Source organism: Siniperca chuatsi, linkage group LG6 (assembly GCF_020085105.1).
Source record: "Siniperca chuatsi isolate FFG_IHB_CAS linkage group LG6, ASM2008510v1, whole genome shotgun sequence".
Taxonomy (NCBI): domain Eukaryota; kingdom Metazoa; phylum Chordata; class Actinopteri; order Centrarchiformes; family Sinipercidae; genus Siniperca; species Siniperca chuatsi.
Genome location: NC_058047.1, coordinates 27,246,826 through 27,269,280, shown reverse-complemented (window position 1 = coordinate 27,269,280; position 22,455 = coordinate 27,246,826). Strand labels below are relative to the sequence as shown.

The 22,455-nt window shown below is 41.2% G+C and overlaps 1 protein-coding gene and 1 long non-coding RNA gene across 4 annotated transcripts in view; one reads left to right on the top strand and one right to left on the bottom strand.

Moving 5' to 3' along the window:
- Positions 1 to 17,345, bottom strand: part of LOC122877749 (pre-B-cell leukemia transcription factor 1) — a 59,766-nt gene extending 42,421 nt beyond the window's left edge. For all 3 annotated transcript variants that reach the window (XM_044199709.1, XM_044199712.1, XM_044199710.1), the window contains exons 1-2: positions 16,635 to 17,345; positions 15,584 to 15,657 (exon numbers count right to left, since the gene is read on the bottom strand). In XM_044199709.1, coding sequence (XP_044055644.1) covers positions 15,584 to 15,657; positions 16,635 to 16,822 — 262 coding nt within the window. In that variant the 5' untranslated portion in view covers positions 16,823 to 17,345. The remainder of the gene's footprint in view (positions 1 to 15,583; positions 15,658 to 16,634) is intronic.
- A 237-nt stretch (positions 17,346 to 17,582) lies between these two features.
- LOC122877751 lies at positions 17,583 to 18,504 on the top strand. The gene is made up of 2 exons (XR_006378322.1): positions 17,583 to 17,722; positions 17,955 to 18,504. It is a non-coding gene; the product is annotated as an uncharacterized LOC122877751 (long non-coding RNA).
- Positions 18,505 to 22,455: the final 3,951 nt, after the last annotated feature.

Genomic DNA, 22,455 nt, shown 5'->3' with positions numbered 1-22,455 from the left:
CTACTTAAAACAAATTGCTGCCCTAAACAAATAATAACAATAATGCGACAGAGTGAACATACATGCAATGAAACAAACATGCACACATACAAACAAGAGCGGTTTCCTCTCTCTTTTCCCAGGCTGTTTTAATTTGACACCTTGAGCTGGGGTAACTAGGTGGGGAGTGAGGAGCCGCAGAGGAATTCATTAGGCACGCCACTGCAGGGTCCTGGCTCGGAGCGTTAATGACATTGGAGGATAGGGAAACGAGACAGCCCAGACGCAAAATGAAATAAACATGAGGACTGTCAGTTCTGACAGCATCAGCGAAGGGGACAGAGTCATTTGGGCCGGAGACCTTCAGCCCATAAGATCAGACCAGACGGATTATGGACCAAAACAATATTTGTGTGGGAGCACAATCGTCCTCACTAGGCCCTTAGATTCACATTGACAGACACTGTGTGTGTGCCGGCATTGATCTTTCTGTGCTTCACTCTTCATATCATTAAAAATATCCATCACTTGGCGCTCCTGCAGCATTCAGATACACGGCTGCAATTAAATTATTAATGTCACAGCTACTGCCCCCCAACCCCCCCCCACTCGCACAAACTGCACTCTTAATGTGGCTGCTGAAAGACATTAAATATACAGCAATCTTTGTCTGGCTTCACTGTGGATCAATTTAGATGACTAAAAAAATAACACACAGAGAGAAAATAGGGATGCTAGCCACAGAGTATGAAGCCACAGGGACGAGTGAGAGAAAAGGAGAAAAGGGTACATTAGTAATTTGGCTTTCACTACTTCACGTCATTTCTTTGAATAAAAATGTCATGCGCTGGCAGGTAGAACAGCAGCGAAATATGGACAAATGTGCTTTAACATCTGTCTCTGTGTCTCCCTTTGTCTCTCCACATATGTATATACCAGTTGCAAAGTGAAGTTGTAAAAAAATAAAAAAAATATAATTAGTGACTTGAGATTACTCGAAAAATCCAAAAGCCAGTTTTACAAGTTGTGTTCAATGAACGTTTGTTCTCCACTGCTACACACGAGTGGCTGTGCTACAGTAGCTACTAGAGAAAAAAGCATAATTTTTAAATGCTTGGCTAAACGTAACTACTCTCAGTACTTTTGTAACTTGTAACCAGATCTCTGTGTTTTGGAATTTTGTTCCTCTACATGCATGTTCCTGTGTATAAGTATATGTAACAGATATCGGCCTTACTGATGCTTTCCTATAGCCACATCTCAGCTGTATTTGCTGTGTTACATTACATGCTGATGCAAAATGAAAGTTTTCTGCTACTGTTGCTTCACATTTAAAGAGAGACTGTGTAACCTTTGAAAGACGAAATAAAACATTCTTCCTCTTACAAATGGAAATTGAATTAATCAGCAATAAAACAGACCTGTGCTTAACTTCATACACTCAGGGGGCTTTTGCTGTATTATTGTTATATTGTTTTGTAACTGGCATTACCGCATGAGGACACTTACTCTTCTCTACTTGTGGTAACGTTGCACTTTGTTTTAGCACTGATTCTGTAGTTGTCACTTGTGGCCACAGTGGCCACTGTTCAGCAAAAGTTACAAAGGCTTGCATTAAAGCTCTCCACCAGCAAACCACTGGGAGACCTTTATTGTGAAGCAGCTATAGGAAATGCGATGTATTTGTAACTGAGATTAGCTTTGCTTTGTTAGCAGTGCAACAGCTCACTAAAAAATAAATTCTACTCAACAATGTGGCGTTATTTTGTCAGTGGATCTGTTTTACATGGGGTCGCTCAAACCGTAGCTTGGCTCAGCACTAGTGTCCCCACCTATATGGAAAAAAAGCAACTGTAGTATTATTACAACTGCTGTTATCTTGAAAAAGAGCTGAACAATTTTCAAAGGAAGTACTCAGGAAAAGAAGCTAACAAGCTACTAAGAATTCCTCATAAAATTCCTGATTCCCGAGTCCTTGGGGCTGGAGCTTTGTAGTCACAATGCAACGTGTCAGATTCCTCCATGGCTGCTTTTGTACAATTAGAAAAAGAGCGTTGTCAGCTAAAAGACGTGGACTCTATACAAAGCAGCAACAATACATACAAAGGAACAAGTAATTCTTCCCGAGCACGACTGAGTATGGTCTGTATTTGTAAGGCCTCTTCATGAGAGCCTTTCATCCCCGTTCCTCAAAGGACACAATAAAGCTGTCAGTCAGTGTGTCAGTCAGTCAGGGCGCAGCCCCAGTCTGTAATGCTCTTGGACTGGGACAGTCTCCTCTGGTGGATGCTCCATATCTGACATGAGCGCTCTCACATGTTGATGGAGCTCCGGTCTCTTGCGATATGGCGACTGCGAATGGGCGGCAGAGATGACCCTTCTTTCCAAGTTGTTCAACTTCAAATATGTGGCTCCGCCGCAGCAGGCATCTGCCTGGACGAGCGTGGGAAGGGGGGGGTTGCTGACACCTGTCTCTCCTAGGACGAGCCCGCCTTTGTGACGTGGGAGTCCGGGTTGGCTGTCGGGACAGGCCCGAGACAGATATGACAGGGCCGCTGACAAGGGCCAGGCGGCACGCTGGGAGCAACACTGCAGTCCAACACAAACGAGACTTCTGCTCTCTTCACTGGACCTGCAGCGAGACCCACAGCTGGCAGCTGAGACGCCTCAGCTAGTGTGCACTGAAAGCAACACTGTGTGAGCCACTGGCTTCTCAACAATGCTTATCACTGTTGCGTGGTTGGACCTCCAAAACACGAACACAAAAAATCAAATGCAGCTTCGACTGTATGTCAGTGGCAAAAGGCTCCATGCTTCTCTAAAGACTTCAAACTCAGCAGACACAAGAGAAGCTCTCCTCTGTGCTGGATCTGTTCATTATGCCAACCCCGCTTGGCACACTCATATTTCTGAGCCCCATTCCAAAACAGACGCCTCCTAATTGTTATCAGGTCTGTGTCGAGACAGTCTGAGCTGATGAGACTTCTCACAAATAGCTGCAGAACCCAACATGTTATGGATGTCTAGGTACAGTGGAGGGTGTGGAGGCATCGGCAGTGCAACTTGCCTTGCTCACTGACCACAGTTAGAACAATATGACAAATTGGCCTAGTTTTCCTTTTAATTAATCATGCCTTGCTGACAGCTACCTGTGCCACACATCATCATTAGTCAAGAGGAGAGCAAGCCACAGCTACATACGATAAGAGAGGAGGATACACCTCATCAACTAATTTTCCTCCAATTATTTTTTGCAGCAACAAGCAATCACATAAGGAATATTTTACACCTGCATCTTCAGAAGTGTAAGTAAGCTGTAAGTAAGTAGATATACCTAGATATTATTTCTGAGTGCATTTGCCTTTTTTTTGGCTTGGCCAGGTTGGACAACCAGTGTATTAAACCATTGTGGGTAATACTGCAAATAAATTAGTAGGACTGCTTTATGGCAATATTGATTTATATGATTTATGCCTCAGTGTAATGGAAGTACCTTAATTTGTCAGGTCATTTGCCGGATTAGCTAAAAAGAGACATTTCTGTCAAGTCATTTTTATCCAAACAGTTTCTCAATTTTCTTGAAATGTTGGTGATATTGTGGAATTGCAACCAGATCACCCACTCCTATCTGTTTCAAGCTAACATTTTGACAATAAAAATGGGACAATTGTTTTGTGTGCTGTGTAGCTTTTTTTTAACCTTAAAAGATCATTTTGGTTTATCACAACTCGAGTGTTATTCTCATAGTTTTTGCCAAAATTCCAATATTCCAATACTATAATATGAGAAATAAAATCACAAAATTGGCGAGATCTGTGAATGTGGCGACATCACTTAAAAATACGTCTGAGGTCAGTCAGACGATCAGTCAGGTTTAAACAAACTATTATAAAAAATTATTTGGAAGAGAAAACAAGGGTCAATGGTAAACACACAGTTTTCCTGTGTAATAAGGGATTATTACTGACATTTTGGGTGTGCGCACTTTCAGTTTTACCTCAAAATAAAGTGCTTTAAATAATTTGGCTAAACAATTAGCTTGTTTATAACCTGTCCGATTGTCTGACGATGCAGCTATGTTCCCAGATCTCAGCAGTACGATATTACCACAACAGCAAGAAATGAAGGGCAAAACCACGAAAATAAGCCAGGAAAATAAGACCCAAGCTGTAATAAACTGAAATCATCCTTTTAAAAAGCATTTAACCCAAATCACAGGATCTAAATGACCTCTCTCTGCATCACTATATTCAATCAGTTCAATTATTTGGACAACCATCTGTGTGCTTCCCTTTAACTTCATTCAGGCCGAAAGGATGAATTTAATTAAAGGGTAACACACTGTCCACAGAATGCTCAACAGAAATGCAGAAGTGTGACAACAAAAGTCATTGTTCCAGTCCCTCACTGAGAAGCGATGCCGCCTCTCAGGACTCAGGAAGCCTGCAGATGATTGACAGCTCCATCTTTATAGGGGCCATCCAACAAAGAGGCAGAAAGAGAGAGGCCATCCCCGCCCACAGAGCTGAATGCATTTGGAGATCAGTGGTGAAAGGGTGAAAGAAGCAAAATAAACCATCTTAGCGACAAATGAGAAAAAAAAAATGATGCCTCACAGACACACAGACTCTCATGTATGTTCAGGAATGTTTGTTTCTCATGTATGTTCTTCTAATTGGACTCGTGGTTTATCACAGTCAATTCAGGTTTTACCTTCCATGCAGGGATTTTAACTACTATCCATATGTTGTTTAATGCAAAGTATTTGGTCTGTTCTTACTCATAAAGGGATAATTACCAGCTTCATAAGGCAATAAACACCTTGTTACATCCAGAATCTTGTATCCAGAGATCATGTGCCCAGGATGTGGTAGATATAAATAAACACTTGAATATTGTCTCGCTTCCATTCCCAAAGGAAGGATATTTGAGGTGAGATAGACTACCTGCATGTGGAAAGAGGATTGATGGATATCATCTAAAACATGAAAAAAAGCTGGTAGGGTAATAGCCTTCCTGAACTCACACAAATAAATGTTCCACAGCCTGTGCTGACATAGTTAAAAATGAAGAGAAATGTAACAATGTAAAATTCTCTACAAGCTGTTAATATTTCATGAGTAGCCATTCTGACACTGTCAGTATATACCTAATTTGTATGGCATGCAAGGAGAGGTGAAGGGAAGAAAAAAGGGGGAAGAGAGGATGGAGAGAAGTGGAAGAAATGGAAGAAGATATAGGATAAATGTGGAAAAGTGTCTCCAAAAAGACTTCAGCATGTGCCGAACAGGCTGACAGTGAATTTTTTGGAAGTCAGCATAGTACAAAGAACATTTGAAATGGCCCATTTAACAGCACTGTACTCCACTCTCAGCCGATGCCACCATTTGCATACTTCATATCAGATGAAGATGGATGGTGAAAATCAATGTCACTGAGATGAGCGTTTTATCAAGGTTACACTATCCTCCAAACTCCTAAAACCTCTTTATCTCATCTCTGTTGTCGGAATATTAACTTATCAACACAATCTCTTTACAGCAGAGGCAGGAGCTGTGTGAATTTATCAGCAGGAATAGTAATGACAGGGTGGCTAGCTGGCTTTTAGAATTATTTTTAGTATCAATTAACCTCCCGATTATCATCATTACTGAGTTATGCTGCATTCACGCAATGTCGGCACAATGGGAAGAACAGCCCTTACTCCGACTTGAGTGTTCACGCATTATTATTCCAGCCCTAGTGCTATAACATACAAACAACCCAAATCAGCTTCTTTTGTTGTGTTCCACATTTGACGCAGTTCATTACCAAGTGAAGCCAGACATAAACAAACAGAGTACAGCTCCAATAAAATTTGATGAATCGATTGTATTGGTGTTAATATTGGTTGTTATTTGGATGTAACTACCAGTGGTGGTGCATTCGCAGCCATTTTCAATTCAATTATATTTTATTTATCTAGCACCAATTCATAACAGAAGTTATCTCATTGCACTTTTCCTATAGAGCAGGTCTACACCGTACTCTTTATAATATTATTTACAGAGACCCAACAAATCCCACCATGAGCAAGCACTTGGCGACAGTGGCAAGGAAAAACTTCCTTTTTGCCAACAGTTTGTTGACACGCATCTAGCTCTTTTCACCAAGTGGGAGATATTGTTGAAATTTCTAAAATCTCTGAGTTTGGAGGCTGACGTGAATGATTTTTCCCACTCTACGTGTAAGTAAGTGGTTGGTTTGTTAGAAACGTCACTCTGTTCCATTAAAGTATTAGCGAAGGCTTTGGTCTGTTTGCTGTTCAAAAACACAGAGTGAGAGACAGAGTCTGTCGATTAACAAACAATCTTTGGCTCATCGCACTTCATTTTCCAGCCCTGTACGTTGTAGCTAGATAGCAGGCAAAAAGTAAATAATAGTGAGAATCCCTCAGTTATACTTTTAAGCACATCATCAGTATTGTAATTACCTCTAGACATACAGAAGCTCAGTTCTCATATCATTTTATTTTTTATCAGTTTGGAGCCCTCAGTGGGTGCACAGTTTTAACAGTATTGTTTATTTTCCCGCTTGGATGGAGCAGTGACTCCCTAGAAAAGTAGTAATGGGCCCATTTCACCCCCTCCTAGACAACCCTGGCTCAAACACCGTTCAAATCACAACCTCTCCAGCTCTACAGTCCACGTTTAGTGAAACATCATTATACCTCTCTCTCGCTGTCAGGCTACAGAATCCTTGCCTTTGTCTACATGATTAGCTACTGGTTCCTCATTATGGAGGTGAGGACTGAACTTCCATTTCAAGCCTTTGTGACTCACACCTTTACTTCAGTCCACTAGTCATAAAAATGTCATGGCAGCTATAGAGCACACAGGCCACACTGAGATCTAACAGGAATCACACGCTCAGTGCCAAATCCAACAGGGCAGATACGGCCAGTGGTTACAGTTCGGAGGTCGGTAAGGAATCTCTGCATGTGACTTTCCACATGTTCACCCTTTCCAACTTCCTGACATCAGCCTTAAAGTGGCATCAACAAAGTGCACATCCTCCGTTTACTCTCCTGGTGTAATGTTGCACCGCAGAGAGAAAATGACAGACCATTTATAAAACAGGAAGAGGAGCTAACTACAGTAAGCATAAGCTATTTCTGGAAGAGGGTGTCTGCAAATAACAAAGAGCTGTCAAAATCTAACAGGTCCACAGTGAAATAAAATCACTTAAAAAAAAATAAATAAAAGGCTACGTCAATGCACAGAAACTCCAAGTTTTGCGTCTGTGATCCCACCTGCTGCGACCCCTGCTGATGCCGCAGACGATCACACTCCACGCTTTAAGTTCCCCACCATGGTGCTGGTGTCGGCGCTGGGAAGGCATCCAAAACCACAATACATTTCTGCTATGGAACATTTGTTTCCTTTCAGGGGGGGAGCGCAGCGCCCCAACATGCTCCTACATTTTTCTGTCCTGCCACATTGCATGACAGTTTATTTTGGGAAGCACAGGTTGGCACCTGAGACACAAAGCTGACAAAGCACTCGGTGTCACTTCAATGAGGCCAGTTGGTGCCATGACAATGCCGCTGGCCATGCAGTGCTACAAGATGGACAACACTGCGCTGAATATCTTGGCAAAGTAGGAAAAGAGGCATCAGCTGTTTGCACAATTTCATCTTCAGAGGGGAATAAAGCAACATGCAATGTCTAAATATGAGACTGATGCAGGAGGGATTCCACCTCAGATTACTGACCATGGATAGAATCTGAACTGCTTTGATGGACTGTTTGCCTGTTCAGGGTGTTTCCCTGGCTTCCGCCCAATGCATGCTGGGAATAGATCCAGCACATCTAGCTCCCTTAATAGGAAAAAGTGGGTAAGACAATAGCTGAATGAATGAATATCTGAAAGCATCAGAAAAAAAGCGATGAATATCAGATATCAGTATTTTACAAACAACCCCCACTGCAGTACACCGCACGGCCTGTTGCATTTATACACTGTAAGTTTTGATTTTGAACTAATTACTGTACAGAGGATATTTAATTCCCCGCCCCACATTTGAATAGTAGTTTCGAATAGAAAATGAGGAAATGAGTTATTTCTAAAAATAAAATCTTGTTGTGTTTGTTGTGATGGATTATGATGACAGATGAACCTGAAATATACATACCATGTTGCAATCACAGAATAACAGCTTAAGTGTTCCTGAAAATGTTTTTGAGCAATCAAGAGTGATTTAAAGGAGAAATGTCACTCATTAGAGGAATTCACTATGGTAGGGATATATATAATAAGCTACTGTGCTTAATGTTATGATGGTGGAGCACCACACCAGGAAATGTGCATTTTTATTTTGACAAATTTGTTCTGCTTGCATCATAGTTATCTTCTCCTTTTGATTTAATGAATTCTTTGTATATCAGTACAAAATTACAAGATGTGACAAACTTCTGTTTCTGCTGTGGGAAACCAACTAGAGTGAATAATAAATAATACACATCAAATTCATAGTAATAATAAAAATGAAAACACTGATATTCCTCTTAATATCATCATAGCTGATGTGACTCAGTGATGCAGTCGCTCTTTTCTATAAGAATAGCGTAATTTACTGTAATTGCATTTGCAGTTAAGACAATGTTTAATTTTAGGCATATTTATTAATAATCGTCCCTCTGAGCATGTTGTTATCGCAAGCCAGTGGAATGAGAGGAGCAGCAGCAGTGGAACTGCGGCCTGCATTAGCTCGGCCAATTAGCAGCCTTTGCAGGATGCTGGATTTGCTTTGTGAAGAGGGCTGCTGGTGCCAGTCACAGAAATCAACAGAATATTTCTGACACACAGCACAGATCTGGACTGGGACTGAACATTGCATACTTTATATACCAATAACCTTGCTATGTTCCAGAAAATTAAGTGCTTTATAAATACACTACCTGACAAACACACTCAGAACTAAACAGTGAATGCATATCCTGTTTCTCATAATGTAGTGGCAACTGAGTGCAGATAAGATTACTGACTGAAATGACTGCTTCAAAAACACACTCGAACAAATGCCTGTGTGCACACACTCATACATACCCCCCCCCCGAAACACACACACACACACACACACACACACACATTCGTACTGTAAAGTGACAGAGCAACTGCTTTGCTGTGTTAAATATCAGATGCAAATGAAAAGAGAAAATCTATCATGACTCTAATGTGGCCTGATAGGAGGGGGCGCACTCTCCTCTGAGGAGCCGAGCGGTGTGAGGAGGGTGATGTATGGAGGAGCTGGATGAGAGGTGAAAAGCGTAGCGAGACGGACGAAGGGAGGGGTGGATTGCTGGGAGGGAAGGGAGGGGGGCCACGCAGTCCTGCCAGACTCCTGAGAGCCCAGGGCAAAAGTGGAATAAATGTTGATTAGTGTTGATTTTGTCCAACGAGCACCCGGCAACTGACAGTGGGACTAAGCTGCAGCGAAAGGGAACCATTAATCTTGGTCTGGTTTAAGTAGTGTATATTAATTTGTGTCATTTCCACTACGTGGAGAGAGGCCTCTCTCTCCCTCTCTCTTTTCTTTCTCCCTCCCTCCAGTGTTTGAAAGCTGTGGCAGCCAAGCCTCTTTCATAGTGAACATACAGTGGAAGCCTGGAGGTGGCGTCTGCAAGTAGCAGCAGGGGAAAGTGGAGGAAATGAGATTCCAAACACTACATTATGGAAAATGAACTCCTGGGGGGTTGGTATGGCAACCACATTCAAATGTGCCATTGCATGTTCAATTTAACGTGCATAACAAATTTGCAGACTTGATTAAATTCGTAACATATTAAGAAGGCCCGGTGTAAAAAAAGACAGACCAAAGCTGCAGGGACTGAGATAGCTAAGAGAGCCTTGAACGAGGAAAAACGGCAGAACGGTGATATTTAAGCAGCGCGTTGAGCACAGGAGTCGACATTCAGGTAAAAGATTGAGGCCCCGCGCTCTTTAACACGTCTACTTGGATCGTGCAGTCATTCTGTAATCTCCACACTGGCAGGGCTGCTCGGAGCTAAATGTAATTTCTCTACAAACTGCATTCCAGTGGCCTTCCGCAGAGAGGGAAAACATCATTCATCAGGTCAGGAAATTCAGAAAACACATCAGTTAAAAATATAAAAACAATATAGCGCTGGTGCTTCTTTTTCACAAGGATGAGAGGCGGAGAAACTTCTCCAGGAAAAAAAATAGATCACTTTCCTTGTGATGTCAGCGTTAATTAACAAATCGCAGCACAGTAAGATTCCTATAATTAAGCTCCTTAATATGATTAACATGTATCAATTAGGCGACTGACAATTTGCATAATGTATAATGTAACCACATTGTTCTATACTGTAATGGTATTAACACACCATTTACAATGCTGTCATTCACAGATGATTCTGTGATTATGATTCTGCAGCAAATACAGTAAAAAAAAGTCAGTCCATGCCTTATGCTGGTTAATCAAAACACATTTTTCCACAGTTGTCTACATCCTCGGAGCAGAATTAGACTCCAGCTCTTCCTCTCTTTCTCTCTCAGTGGATGATTAAGCAGAGAGATTGGGGAAACAGCTGTGGCGGCGGGCTTGGCATTTCTCTCCCCCCTGAATGCTGCTGTATCAGCATCGAGGAGGAAGCATAAGGGGGAGACAAAAGCTGCACGTATGAGAGTCGTCGCTCTGTCCGCCAAGACGGGCACGAGAGGGGAACATGGAACAGCCCCGTGGCACAGCGCTCGCTATCAGGGCAGACATCTACGTCGCGTCATAATACAGAGAAGCTAACAAGCACTTTTACTACCTGCCGGTTTACACTTACAGTGAGTCCCAACTAGCTCAGAAAACCTCAGTACAGATTCTGCTTAAGATGGGTTTTTGATAGTAACGTCAGTTCGAGTTGCACCTGTTCGCTAACCTGAAAATCTGTTCTGTATCACCACGTGGGCTGCAACTAACTATTAGATGTTTTTTGGGGTTAGACATTTGGTCAGCAAAACAAGAAATTTGAAGGCGTCACCTTGAAGAAATTCTGGTTGTGAAAAATTGCGATTTGTCACTACATTCGGACACTTTATAGACGAAACGATTAATCGATTAATCAAGGAAATAATTGAGAGATTACTGGATAATGAAAATAAAAGTTAGCTGCAGCCCTTTTTATGCTTATTTTCAATATTAAGTAAGTAGTTGATCTTTTTTTTTTTTGATTAGCTGATCAGTCGCTTGGTCTATAAAATGTGAATGCAGATCACAAGCTTCCAGAGCCCAAGCTGATGTCTCCAGATGTCTCGGCCTGTCTAGAGCTGCAGTCGATGAATGGATTAGTCAATGGACAGAAAATTAATCAGCAACTATTTTGAAAATGGATACTTTAACTTACTGTATCGTTTAGTTATTTTTAAAAAGAAAATGCCAAAAAAAAATGTATGGCTTTAGGTTCTCAAATGTGAGAATTTGCTGATTTTCTTACATTATATTTACATATATAAATAGAATATTATCGGATTTTGGACCGCTGGTCGAACAAACAAGACATCTGATGACGTTACCTTTGGCTCTAGGATAATGTACTGCACATTGCGAATGTTTGACATTTTTGCATCTTATATGACTTCAATGATTAATCACAAAATTGTTGGCGATTAATTTTCTGCCAATAGACTAATCAGTTAATTGACTAATTGTTTCGGCACCAGATTGTATTACGTTTGAAATCGTACCTGTTTACACAGTGACATGCAGGGCTGAGCTGAGTTCAGCCTCTGTAATACAAATAGGCAGATGCCAAGTATCTGAATGGACTGACAAGTCAATGTAGTGTAGGCTTCCATGCACCTTCCATAATCAGACCTCTGGCTCATTTCATCCTGTCAAACACTACTCGGCTGCCCTCTGTAAAACACCCCATTTTCACCCTTCAAAAAATAACATTACATCACTCGGCTAGTCATTTTTATAAATGGAGGATCCCCTAGGCTTGAAACCTTACACTATACAAACACGGGCCACAAGAAAGCTGGCCTTTTGTTGAGGTTGAGAGGAAAAAAATTAAACAGCAAGTCAGAGCAGCACATTTACTGAGCAGCTCAGTCAAGGAGTGGTTTTGTTTGACACTGCCAGAGATTTATGATGTTGGTGAAGTGTTTACAGAGGTCAAGGCAGCTCATTTTCTAAATCAGTTTGTCAAGCATTTGCTTATCTAAAGAGGCCTTTTCATCAATCATAAAAAAACTGATGGTGAAGACAAAGAGAAAACAGTCCACCTTAAAAATGGCAGTATTTTTACATAGATAGATTACATAAAGAGAGTAGAAACTTGGATTAAGTTGTATCATATTATTTTATATCCCTATCTTTACCAGCCTGTTAACTTAAATTCAGTTAGTGGAAGGATACGATTTCATGGGCCAATAGCAGTGGACTCAAATTGTTTGGATATATTTTTAGAAAGTCTTTATGAGAACCTCTCCTAACAGAGCGCACCAGCGTTGCTAGGACAAACGCTAACACAGAGAAAACCTGCTGTTTTTACCTTTGCTCCACATTTTGGACACATCGAGTAATATAATTAATATGCTTTATAGATTTTATGCTTCGTCTCTTCTTAGGAATGCAATTTGCCACACATACACACACACACACACACACACACACACACACACACTCAGAGAATCATGCACAGTGTCTGAAAAACAGCATTCCTTTGAAGTAAAAAAGACAACCCAAATACGCCTGGAATGAAACTGGGTACAGACGAAGCTGATGTCTGTCAAAAAAACAAAAAAAAAAACCCAAAAAAACCAGGCATTGGTTTAAATAAAGTGTTCCTTCCTTGTCCTTTCCTCCCGGGTGTCGTGGCACCATTGTGCTTGTTTATCCTGCACAATATTTCTGTTGGCCATCCCTCACTTCATCCCAGTTAAAATACACAGAGTAGGTCAGAAGTTCAGGCCCTAGATCAACACTGGCATTGTGTCCTGCAGGTGCTGTCAGCTGCTCCGGAGACGGCCAGGGATGGAAAATATACACGAGCAAACAGCAGCTCAGTGGCTACACACTGTCTCTGCACTCAGAAGGTACTCGGGACAAAGTTACAGCCGCTCAGCTGCAGCTTTGAGGAAGGAGTAGCTAAAGCTGCTGGACACGGCCAGTCTACATGTCTGAAATATTTCAAGGTGGAACTGGGAAAGTTTGGCTGCCCGGAACAAAAGGAGGAGACAGAAAGTTGTTTCAGGTTTGTTTCCTGGGTGACGTCAGTTTCATCACTAAAATACTGAAATAATGATTCATGTTTTCTATAATCTGTAAAAACGAATCATTGGTGTAAGCCATTCAAACAAGGTCGTATCATTTATTCTTTAATTTTCAGCCTTCCGTCGAGCCTTAATGTCATGTAAGTGTAGCCAAAGAAAACCTGAAAGCCAACTGACCTCTTTCACTGATACAGTGCCAACTTCAAAACTACAAGTGTCATGATACTGCCAACTTTCCCACCATTAGACAAGTAAAACAGATGCTGATGATTTATATAAATTAAGAAAACTTAAACGAAAAACTGAAGTGTGAATTACAACACAATAAGAAACGTCCCAAACATATTTTAGCCCTCGTTAGCCACTTTAATAGTTGTTTTAATTTAATTTCAAATGGAGACCAAACCACTAGAGGGAGCAACAAGCTACGACATACTCTACGAATTTTAAATAAGTCATTGAATACTGATATTCAGGACAGAACTGGCACAGGTAAATATATATTATATATACATGAGCAAAATAATATTTAGAAAGTCTAAATCTGGACTGTTTCGGCAGCGGAAGTAAACTTCACAACAGTTCACCAGGAGAGTAAAATATCATTCAAAGTATGCATTATTAATTATCAAGCCCATGTTCTATATTTGATGAGTGGACCTAATGAAGGAAGAGTAAAACACAACTTTCATATCATGACTTTTTTTTTACCCAACGTGTAAGTAAAAAGTTTTTCGACAGACTTGGTATGTGGAAGTGGATCTTTTTAACACTCCATGTTTTATTTACACTAAGTCTGTTTGAAGCTAAATTACTGTGTATTGTAAATTTAAAGTGATAGAAAATGAAAACAATCAATCTTAAAATTATAGCAGAATTAGAGAAACATTTTTAACTGTAGGAAATGTAAAATGTTTCTCACTAAAACAACAAAGCTAGCTGGATAAAATCAAAGTCTACAAAAACAAGACAAGCACCAGATCTCCTGTGTAGAGCTCCATAAGCTGCACCTTGTATTTATAGGTTGCCAGCTGAAAGAGAAAAGAATGGGTGTGCAGACAGGAAGAGGTCCAAGTTACTTTGTACTCTCAGCAGAGCCGAACTTTGGATGAACTCCGAGAAGCGCCAGGGAGTAAAACACTATGCATAACTGTGTCACTCCCCCCTCCAAAAAACCTACCAAGACAACAAAAAAGAAGAGCGAGCCAGCAGGCTTCAAAAGGCCCTCTGCTCCCTCCTGAGGCAGTGGCCGATTCAAGATAAACTGCCGGGCTTGGGGGGCAGGCAGCGAGGTGAGCTTCAATGAAAATCATCCACGAAAATCATCCATGAAAGCACCAGGCGAGGGTGGGATCACAACAACATAAACAGCGCCAGTCAACGCCGCCACAAAGGTCAAGTATGAGCATGTGCAACTTTGGGGACAATGAAAACAATATCTCCTTCGTCCTCCATCCATTCCATTTGATTTCATGCACAAATGAGTGTGAAACACACAGAAAGCGTTTGCCTCTCGCAGTAAACTGGCATGCTTTGGCAGCTCAATATCTCAACAGTTTGAGTTCTGAAGAGTCCTACAGCACATCAGTCTAAAGACAGGAAAATAAAAGATGAGATGCACGCTATCAGTCTGAAGTGCACTGAATTCTATCTGTGCCAATTTCAAAAATGTCACGGGGAAAATGATTTGGAAACATGACTTACGCCTCCTATGTTACGTTATTTCTCTCCCAGCAATTATTCTGCTGACATGCTCTCTCACAACTGCTTTAATAGAGAGACACAATGCGGAATAGAAAGAGATGTATTCACCAGACTTGACAGTTAACTCACAAGGGGAGACATCAACGTGCTTGTGACAATTTTGCTCAATACTCTCTATTATTCCACAATAGCATCAAAAAAACCTCATTCATATTTTGACACAATAATTGATAAGGACTGCTCAGGGTAATTGTCCACAGTTCCTATTGTGAAATAGTTAACGTGCAGACTTTAGAGCTACAGGAGGAAACGCGTGTCTTACATGTCAGTGAAATTTATATGGTGAATTGTGTTGTGACTGAATATCCAACATCAGGTTCTCCAGTGTGAATTTGAGTCTGAATAGCAAATTACCCTTTGATAATAAAATAGCCCACACAGAGCTGGTACTGTGCCTCTTTGGATTTTTTTTTTTTTTTTTGTGAAAAACACTGTGTGCAGTATTGTATTCATTTAACCTGGTTCAGGCGACTTAGGAGTATTTCTTGGAGACAGAACGGAGACAACAACAGTGCAGCGTTTAATGTTTAGGTTCTCTTATGAGAGTACAGAATTAACATGAACGTACCTGTTTTTTCTTTGATTTCGCACAAGACATTGAAAAGAGCTGGCTTCATTCTGTGACAGTTCAGAGCGTGTTTCCTGAAACAGAAAAGTGGCTTCATAAGCAAACCACAGAAAAAATATTATATCTAAAACTTATTCAGCCTCTAAATTATTGGACAGCAAGGCTGCCTATTATCATTTCTATTTTTTGACTTTTTAGATAGATGCTACAGTACAATTAACAGGCACAAACAATACAACTATTTTCAAACAGACTGTTAACGCCTATATATGTACACATACTCCAGCTTCATTGTTGCAACCTATATCCATTTACCTATAAGTGACTGGAAAAACGTTATTTAGCTTCATCTATTGTCCTGTGGTTTAATTGTGATTATATAATTTTACAATTCACATATAAATGACTTTCTCTGACCGACTGTGTCAATTAAACGACACATTTTAAAAGCGGAACTTTTGTCAGTCACTTGCAAAAGCTTCACTGAATTCCATGTGGATTACACAAGATGGATGAAACCTTGAATTGTGCATCAGAAGTAAGAAAGTTGCATTTGCTCCCCACGCTGTAAACACGCCGAGAGCCACTTCAGTGTGCCACTCAGTAATGACATTTCTTTTTTTTAGAAAATAAAACATCAGCTGCATTTGTTTGGTCTCATGAACGCACCATTCCTGTACTGAGGTGTAAAGTGCTTTAAAAAGGCTCTCAGCGGGCGACACGTTGGCATGTCACAGCACCGAGCCCCGCGTTCAGACTTTGATTCTCTCTTTCAGGAGCGCGTTTGTCGAGTTTTTTTTTTTTTTTTTTTAATTGGGAAGCAAACCAGTGATTTGCAGGCATGCCACCGTTGTTTTCCACTGTTTTTGTCGGCTTTCTGCACAAAGCTGTGCAATAATGCCCTTACATGTAGAGTTCCACCTACCCCGCACCGTATTGTCAATATAGAAACGTACATTTACGCGTTTTTCATTTTTATTTCCCCTTCTTTTTAAAATGTCTATCTAGTTTGCCAGTGACAGTGGAAGAAGAGGCTGAACCGGATCTTTACCTGGCTTGGGCTTCGTCCAGACTTTGATCCGTGATGGTCATAATTTGCTGTAAAATGTCTCCAATGTCCTGTTTTCTTCCGTCGCCGTCCGTCCCTCCGGTGCCTTCCTGCATGTGCTGCGGCAGGCCGGGGTGCCCTGCCATGCCTACCCCCGAGTGAGAGTGCATCAACCGCGGCTGCTCGTCCATCTCTTCTTCTCTCTATCTAATGCTCTGTGGCGCTCTCGCAGCTGAAATCCTGCAAAAAATACATAAAAAGAAGAAAGCAAAAAAAAAAAAAAAAAAATGTTTAAAAAAATAAAAAAAAAAAGGAGGGGGAAACAACAAATCCCGGTGGTGTTTTAATATTTGCGCCGCGCGCCCACTTTTCCTCGCAGGGGCTTTTTCTGGCGCTCGCCGAACAGAAGGGGGGGGAACCGGAGGGGAAAGCGGAGCTACGAGCCCTCCTGCTCTCTGGCTGCCTCTCTCTCTCAGCTGGTCGGAGCTGAATGTGAAATCTGATCTGAATTGCTGCTGCCTTCACTGGAGTAGGGTGTGCGTAAAAAAAAAAAGAGAGAGAGGCTGCTGGTTTTCTACTACTAACATGAACTAAGGGCACGCTTTCTTGTAATGTGGCGCAGTGATCCAAAACCCACTCTTCCTGACAAATTACCAAAAAAAAAAAATTGTGGCTGTGAGAAATAAGAAGTGTGGATTTATTTCACTCTCTCCATCCTCTTGCTTTTGTCATGTACAGTACAGGCTGGGCAGGCAGCAGCTTAGCGAGGAGCGTGAGAGTCAGACTCCGCCTACGCGACATGATTGGGAATATAAGACCATTTAGCCCCACCTTGAGGTGCCTCTCGTGAAACGTCTATCAGTGGACTGTAAAGGTGGGATGCAGAGGAGAAGCTGGGAGATGTGGCTGCTGCCTTACAAGCAGGGAGACGGTGCAGAGTGGCATCACGGTGATGAATAGAGCCTGAACTCCAAATAAATAACAGTGGCTGACACAAGAGGTCTGCTTCAGTCTCCCCTTCTGACCTCAGCAGGAGCCCCCGCTGGCTCCACAGCAGACCATTTCGTTTTTATGCCGTGCCAAGCTATGAGGTAGGCCACACTAATCAAAACTATTGGCCAGCCCTTTCATTTGTTATGGTTATTAGAAAGATAATGTGATTAAAGATTTATGGCTGGAAAAATCCACCCACTGATGAGACACCTTGTGAAAAACACCTCTGTGATATTATAAATAGAAAATTACAGTCAAACATGTTTTTTTGTTTGTTTGGTTGTTGTTGTAGTAGGCAGTGGAACATCAACTTTGTTCATTCATTTTCAGGTATGTTGCAGGGCTCTGCTTGGCTGACTTTGGCAGGGTCCTCCTAATGTAAGGCGGTGACCCATGTTGCGCAGCCAAGCAGCAAGGCCCGAGTGTGTCTGGCCAGGCTGAAAAGTGCCCTTCAGGCCCAGTGCTGCCTCACTGCCGCTACTCCCCTCCACCACCGAGAGCCATTCAGAGGGAAGAGAGGAGGAGGAGGAGGTGGAGGAGGAGGAAAAAAAGCTCCAGTGTGGAACTTAAGTATGAAAGCAACCATCAGCCTGGATGTATACATGTGTGACACGCGTAATAAGGAACGTATGTAAATGCTTAAGAGTACCACAGTGTTTTATTGTGACCAGAGTTCAACGAAATGTTGATGACTGCTACCTGCGACTTCATTTTCCCTGCTACGAATTCATTTTGACATAAAGATTTCACTTTGTAAACGATGCCCATCCGAACCAAGTCATTGGTTAGAAATACAGTGAAATGACACAAACACAGTTCATATTGAAAAGATTTAAAGCCCCTGAAAACTCAACATTAAAGGTGCTTTGTGGAGTTTAAACCAAGTTTCTGTTTACATTCAGTGTTACTCACCAAAAAAAAAAAAGTGGGCATCCTTGAGGTCTTACAAACATGTTGAATGTATTTCCTTCCTCATAAAACCTTTGTAATGCATTTTTTAAAATCCTTACCTTAGGTATTATTTATTAAGAGTTTAACACTCAAAAACTCTGCTGGTCACAACTGTCGCAAGAAATTGATTCAGACGTTGCTACATCCTGATTGGTGCACTGAACTACATGACATCACCTTGTTCCAGCTGAGGCCCACCCACTTCGAGAGGAGCGAGGGGAACACAGACAAAAACACAAATACAGAAAACTCTCTTAAAATAACCAAAACTGTTCCAACTCTGACAGAGAACCGTGTGCTTGTGTGTGAGCCCATGGCTCATAGTAAGAAGCTGATTGAGAAAATAGGTTTAAATGACAAAATGAGTTTTATAATTTGAGGCTGAAAGGCTTTGCATCATATTTTTTTTAAATGCCAGCACATGTAAATGCATCAATTCTGAAACTTGAGGTCCTGATAAGTGACAGGTTGTATATGCAACAACTCCAGAATACAATAAAAGCCACTATTTTACCATCTTATTAAGGCTGTTCCATAGTAAAACATTTCCTGATTGATATTAAACTATTTAACAATCATCAAGCTGCAGATTTCACTTCTTCACAATTCAAAATATCCAAGTGGGATGCACCCATTGGAATTCCTCTGTACAACTATTAGCATATTTGAGTTTGAGGTGTAGTGGCAGTGACATCTCAGACTGTCTTCCTAAGCCTCAGGTGGAGCTGCAGTGCAATCCTGGAGTTAGGTACTCTCCCCGTAGGAGCTCGTGTGAAGCGCTGGCTATGTAATTTGGGAGCAGAATATGTATGATGGATAATGGTAAGTGTGGTAAGTTTCCCTGCCATCTGCTCAGTAGTAGAATAATGAGAATACCTGAGGGGGTCTCTGTTACACCAACATCCATATGACTCCCTAACATCTGCTAAGTTATGTTAGCAGGGCATTTAGAAATCTAAATATATGCTGATACTTTCAGGCTACATGGCAAGGCAAACAAATCACAGAGCTGAAAGTGATCTTCATCCATTCATTGCCAGGCTGATGTATGATCAGCCACTCAGTAGTGATAAAACAGGAAATGCTTATAGGCGTCCTGTAAAATGCTTAATTTATTGACGTAAGCAATGTATTATGGCGCATGGTGTTGAATACAAGAATTTCCCATGCCAGAGTACCGTCCACACTAGTGGGATAATGTGATAGCGTCACAGTTATTAAAAGTAACAAAGGCAGACTCTAACAGCAGTGGCAAATATAGCACCCAGGTGTGGGACAGAACAGCAGCTTTGGCCCTCACACCTCTGCAGTGTAGATCCTCCAGGACACTGGTACTGTGTAGTGGACAAAACCTGCCTGGAAATAAACCATATACATAAAAAAAAATAGTTAAAATAATGTGAGCTTATTAAATGAATAAATCAAATCAAAGAAAAAAAGAAATAAATAATTTTTTGTAATTCATTAATTAAATTATATATTATTTATTGCCTCCGTTTGAGGATTTATTTTTACTTTAGGGTTTGGCCTAACCTGTTTTACCTTAAATATGCAGTCAAACCTTTCTATGGGTTGTCCAAAATGTATTATTGGCTGACCTGTGCCACAGCATAGTGAAAGCCTACATGAAGAAAATGAATCCTGAAGGGTGGACTTGTTTTTTTTGTGTGTCTTTCATTTAAAAAAAATGTATCATTTATTTATCTATACATCAATGTATTTGTATATGTCAATTCTATTTTCTGAACATCATATCCTTTGCAGGGTTAACAGAGGCCTGGAGCCACATTAAGCCCCCTGAGGCAAATTTGTGATATTGGGCTATACATGTATAATTGACTTGATTTAAATGCATCTCTGTTAGCCACATCATACATCTGATTGCGTCTGTCTTCGTTTTCCCAGACTACATGCAAATCAGGTTCAGCCCCAGTCCAGTCCAGAGGGTGGTGGTAATGCACCTGAAGCTGTTTGCTAACAGCTAAAAACACCAGAAGAATAATAACTTTAGCAGTTTGGTTATAACAATAACAGTTTAGCTAGGTAGCTAACAACTAACACAAACACTTGGATGGACAACAGCCCAAAGAAATTGCTTGTCTTCAGAGGCCCAGACTCACGCTGCTCCCCAGGGTTAGTTGCATTTAAATTTAGCATGTTTGATATCAGATAACTATCCTATGTATAAGTTGGAGTGGCTAAGTGCAAGTGGGGTACTATACACAGACAAACATATTCACACCTACAGGCAATTTAGTGTTGCCAATTCACCTAACCTGCATGTCCTCTGTTATGTATTTCTCAATTAGTTTGAACTTTATTTATTTACTCAAATTCCCTAAAGTCATGTTTGGTCCTCCATACATGGCTGGTGTACAGAAGCTATGTATCATTAAACAGAAGAACCAAACATTCTGTGGATTCACTGACTTAAATTCTGTATTTGAGAGAGAAGAGACTGAGAGAGCCATCACAAGTTCTAGAAATGTGCTGGTCATGTAACTTAGCCCTATGTAGCACAGTACACTAGTAGTTTCTTTAGGTGCATAATACTTGAGATTTCAGTTATGTAGCGCATCAGTGGAAGCTGGGTTAAAACCCAACAGAACAGAGTTCTCACAGCTTTGGAATCATCTGTTTGAAAACTAACTCAAACATTCAACAGGCCTGAGAAGCCTCTGCAGAGCGTTGGCCAGATATCTCCACAGGAAAAGCACAGAGACTGACTGGAGGACGACAGGACGAGCAGCCAGAGGTGGGCTGGTTTCCATGGCACCTGAGAGAAAGACCTTTCTACACTAGGCCCCGGGTTACACCATGTGATGGGGTTGTGCAGATAAATCCTCCCTTTCATCCTGCACGGGTTCTGCCCTGTGCGGAGGCAGCACTAATGGAACGGATTCATACACACACACCCTCTCTTTGATTCTAATACGTTTAGACTGAGAAGCTAATGCATTGGCGCTCTATGTCTGCACTGTTTTCAAACATACAACACAGCATACATGTAAAGCAGCGACTGATGAAAAGAGAATTGTTTTACTTTCATAGAAGCCTACTTTTATTAAAAAGCACGAGGTGACTCATTAGCTACAGCTACCTGTGTTTTTTTACATAAATTAAAAACTCTTTTGCCTCTGTGTAACATTACCAATGAGTCACCATGGCTGCAAGTGAGATTATGTTCTGAGTGACCTGGTAATAAGCGACAATAGCAGCTTTACTAGATACTTCTTTTTTATGTCAGAATATGGAGTGTGACTTGAAGACTTTGAGATGCAAAAATTTTGCCCTCACCTTTTTATATTAGAGTATGATACATTCCCGTGGCGACATGGAAGAGACAACCAGTTGATCTGCCTGTACAGTCATTCATTCTTCTGTACAAACCATAAAGTCTTTCAAGGATGCAGATGATATGACGGACAGCAAAAAGTTTGAAGGCTCTATATTGGATAGCCTAAAAAAAAAATAAATGTACATGTATGTTTTTAATTGCTCACTAAGTCATTACAGCTGAGTAGAAAATAGAGTCTTTGAAGGCTGGGTTTTGCAGAGGCTGTTTCTAGCTGCCGTGTGTGAGCAAGCATTACACGGAGATCCATGGCACAAGCTGGTTTGAGCAGAGTGAGCACCAGTGGAGTACATGGATCAATACATCACAGAACAAAGGGGAACTGTGCTTCAGCAGGGGCCCCAGAACAAGACAAGCCCATTGCTCAACCACTGTCACAGCAGTGTATCAAAGGCATCTCTCATGCATCTACCAGAACAAGGATAAAGACAGATGTAAGGATGGGTGGATAAACTGAGGAAACTTGGGACATAACCAGCAGACAGACTGTGACAAACAGAGCTACTTTGGCTAACACATTTACTT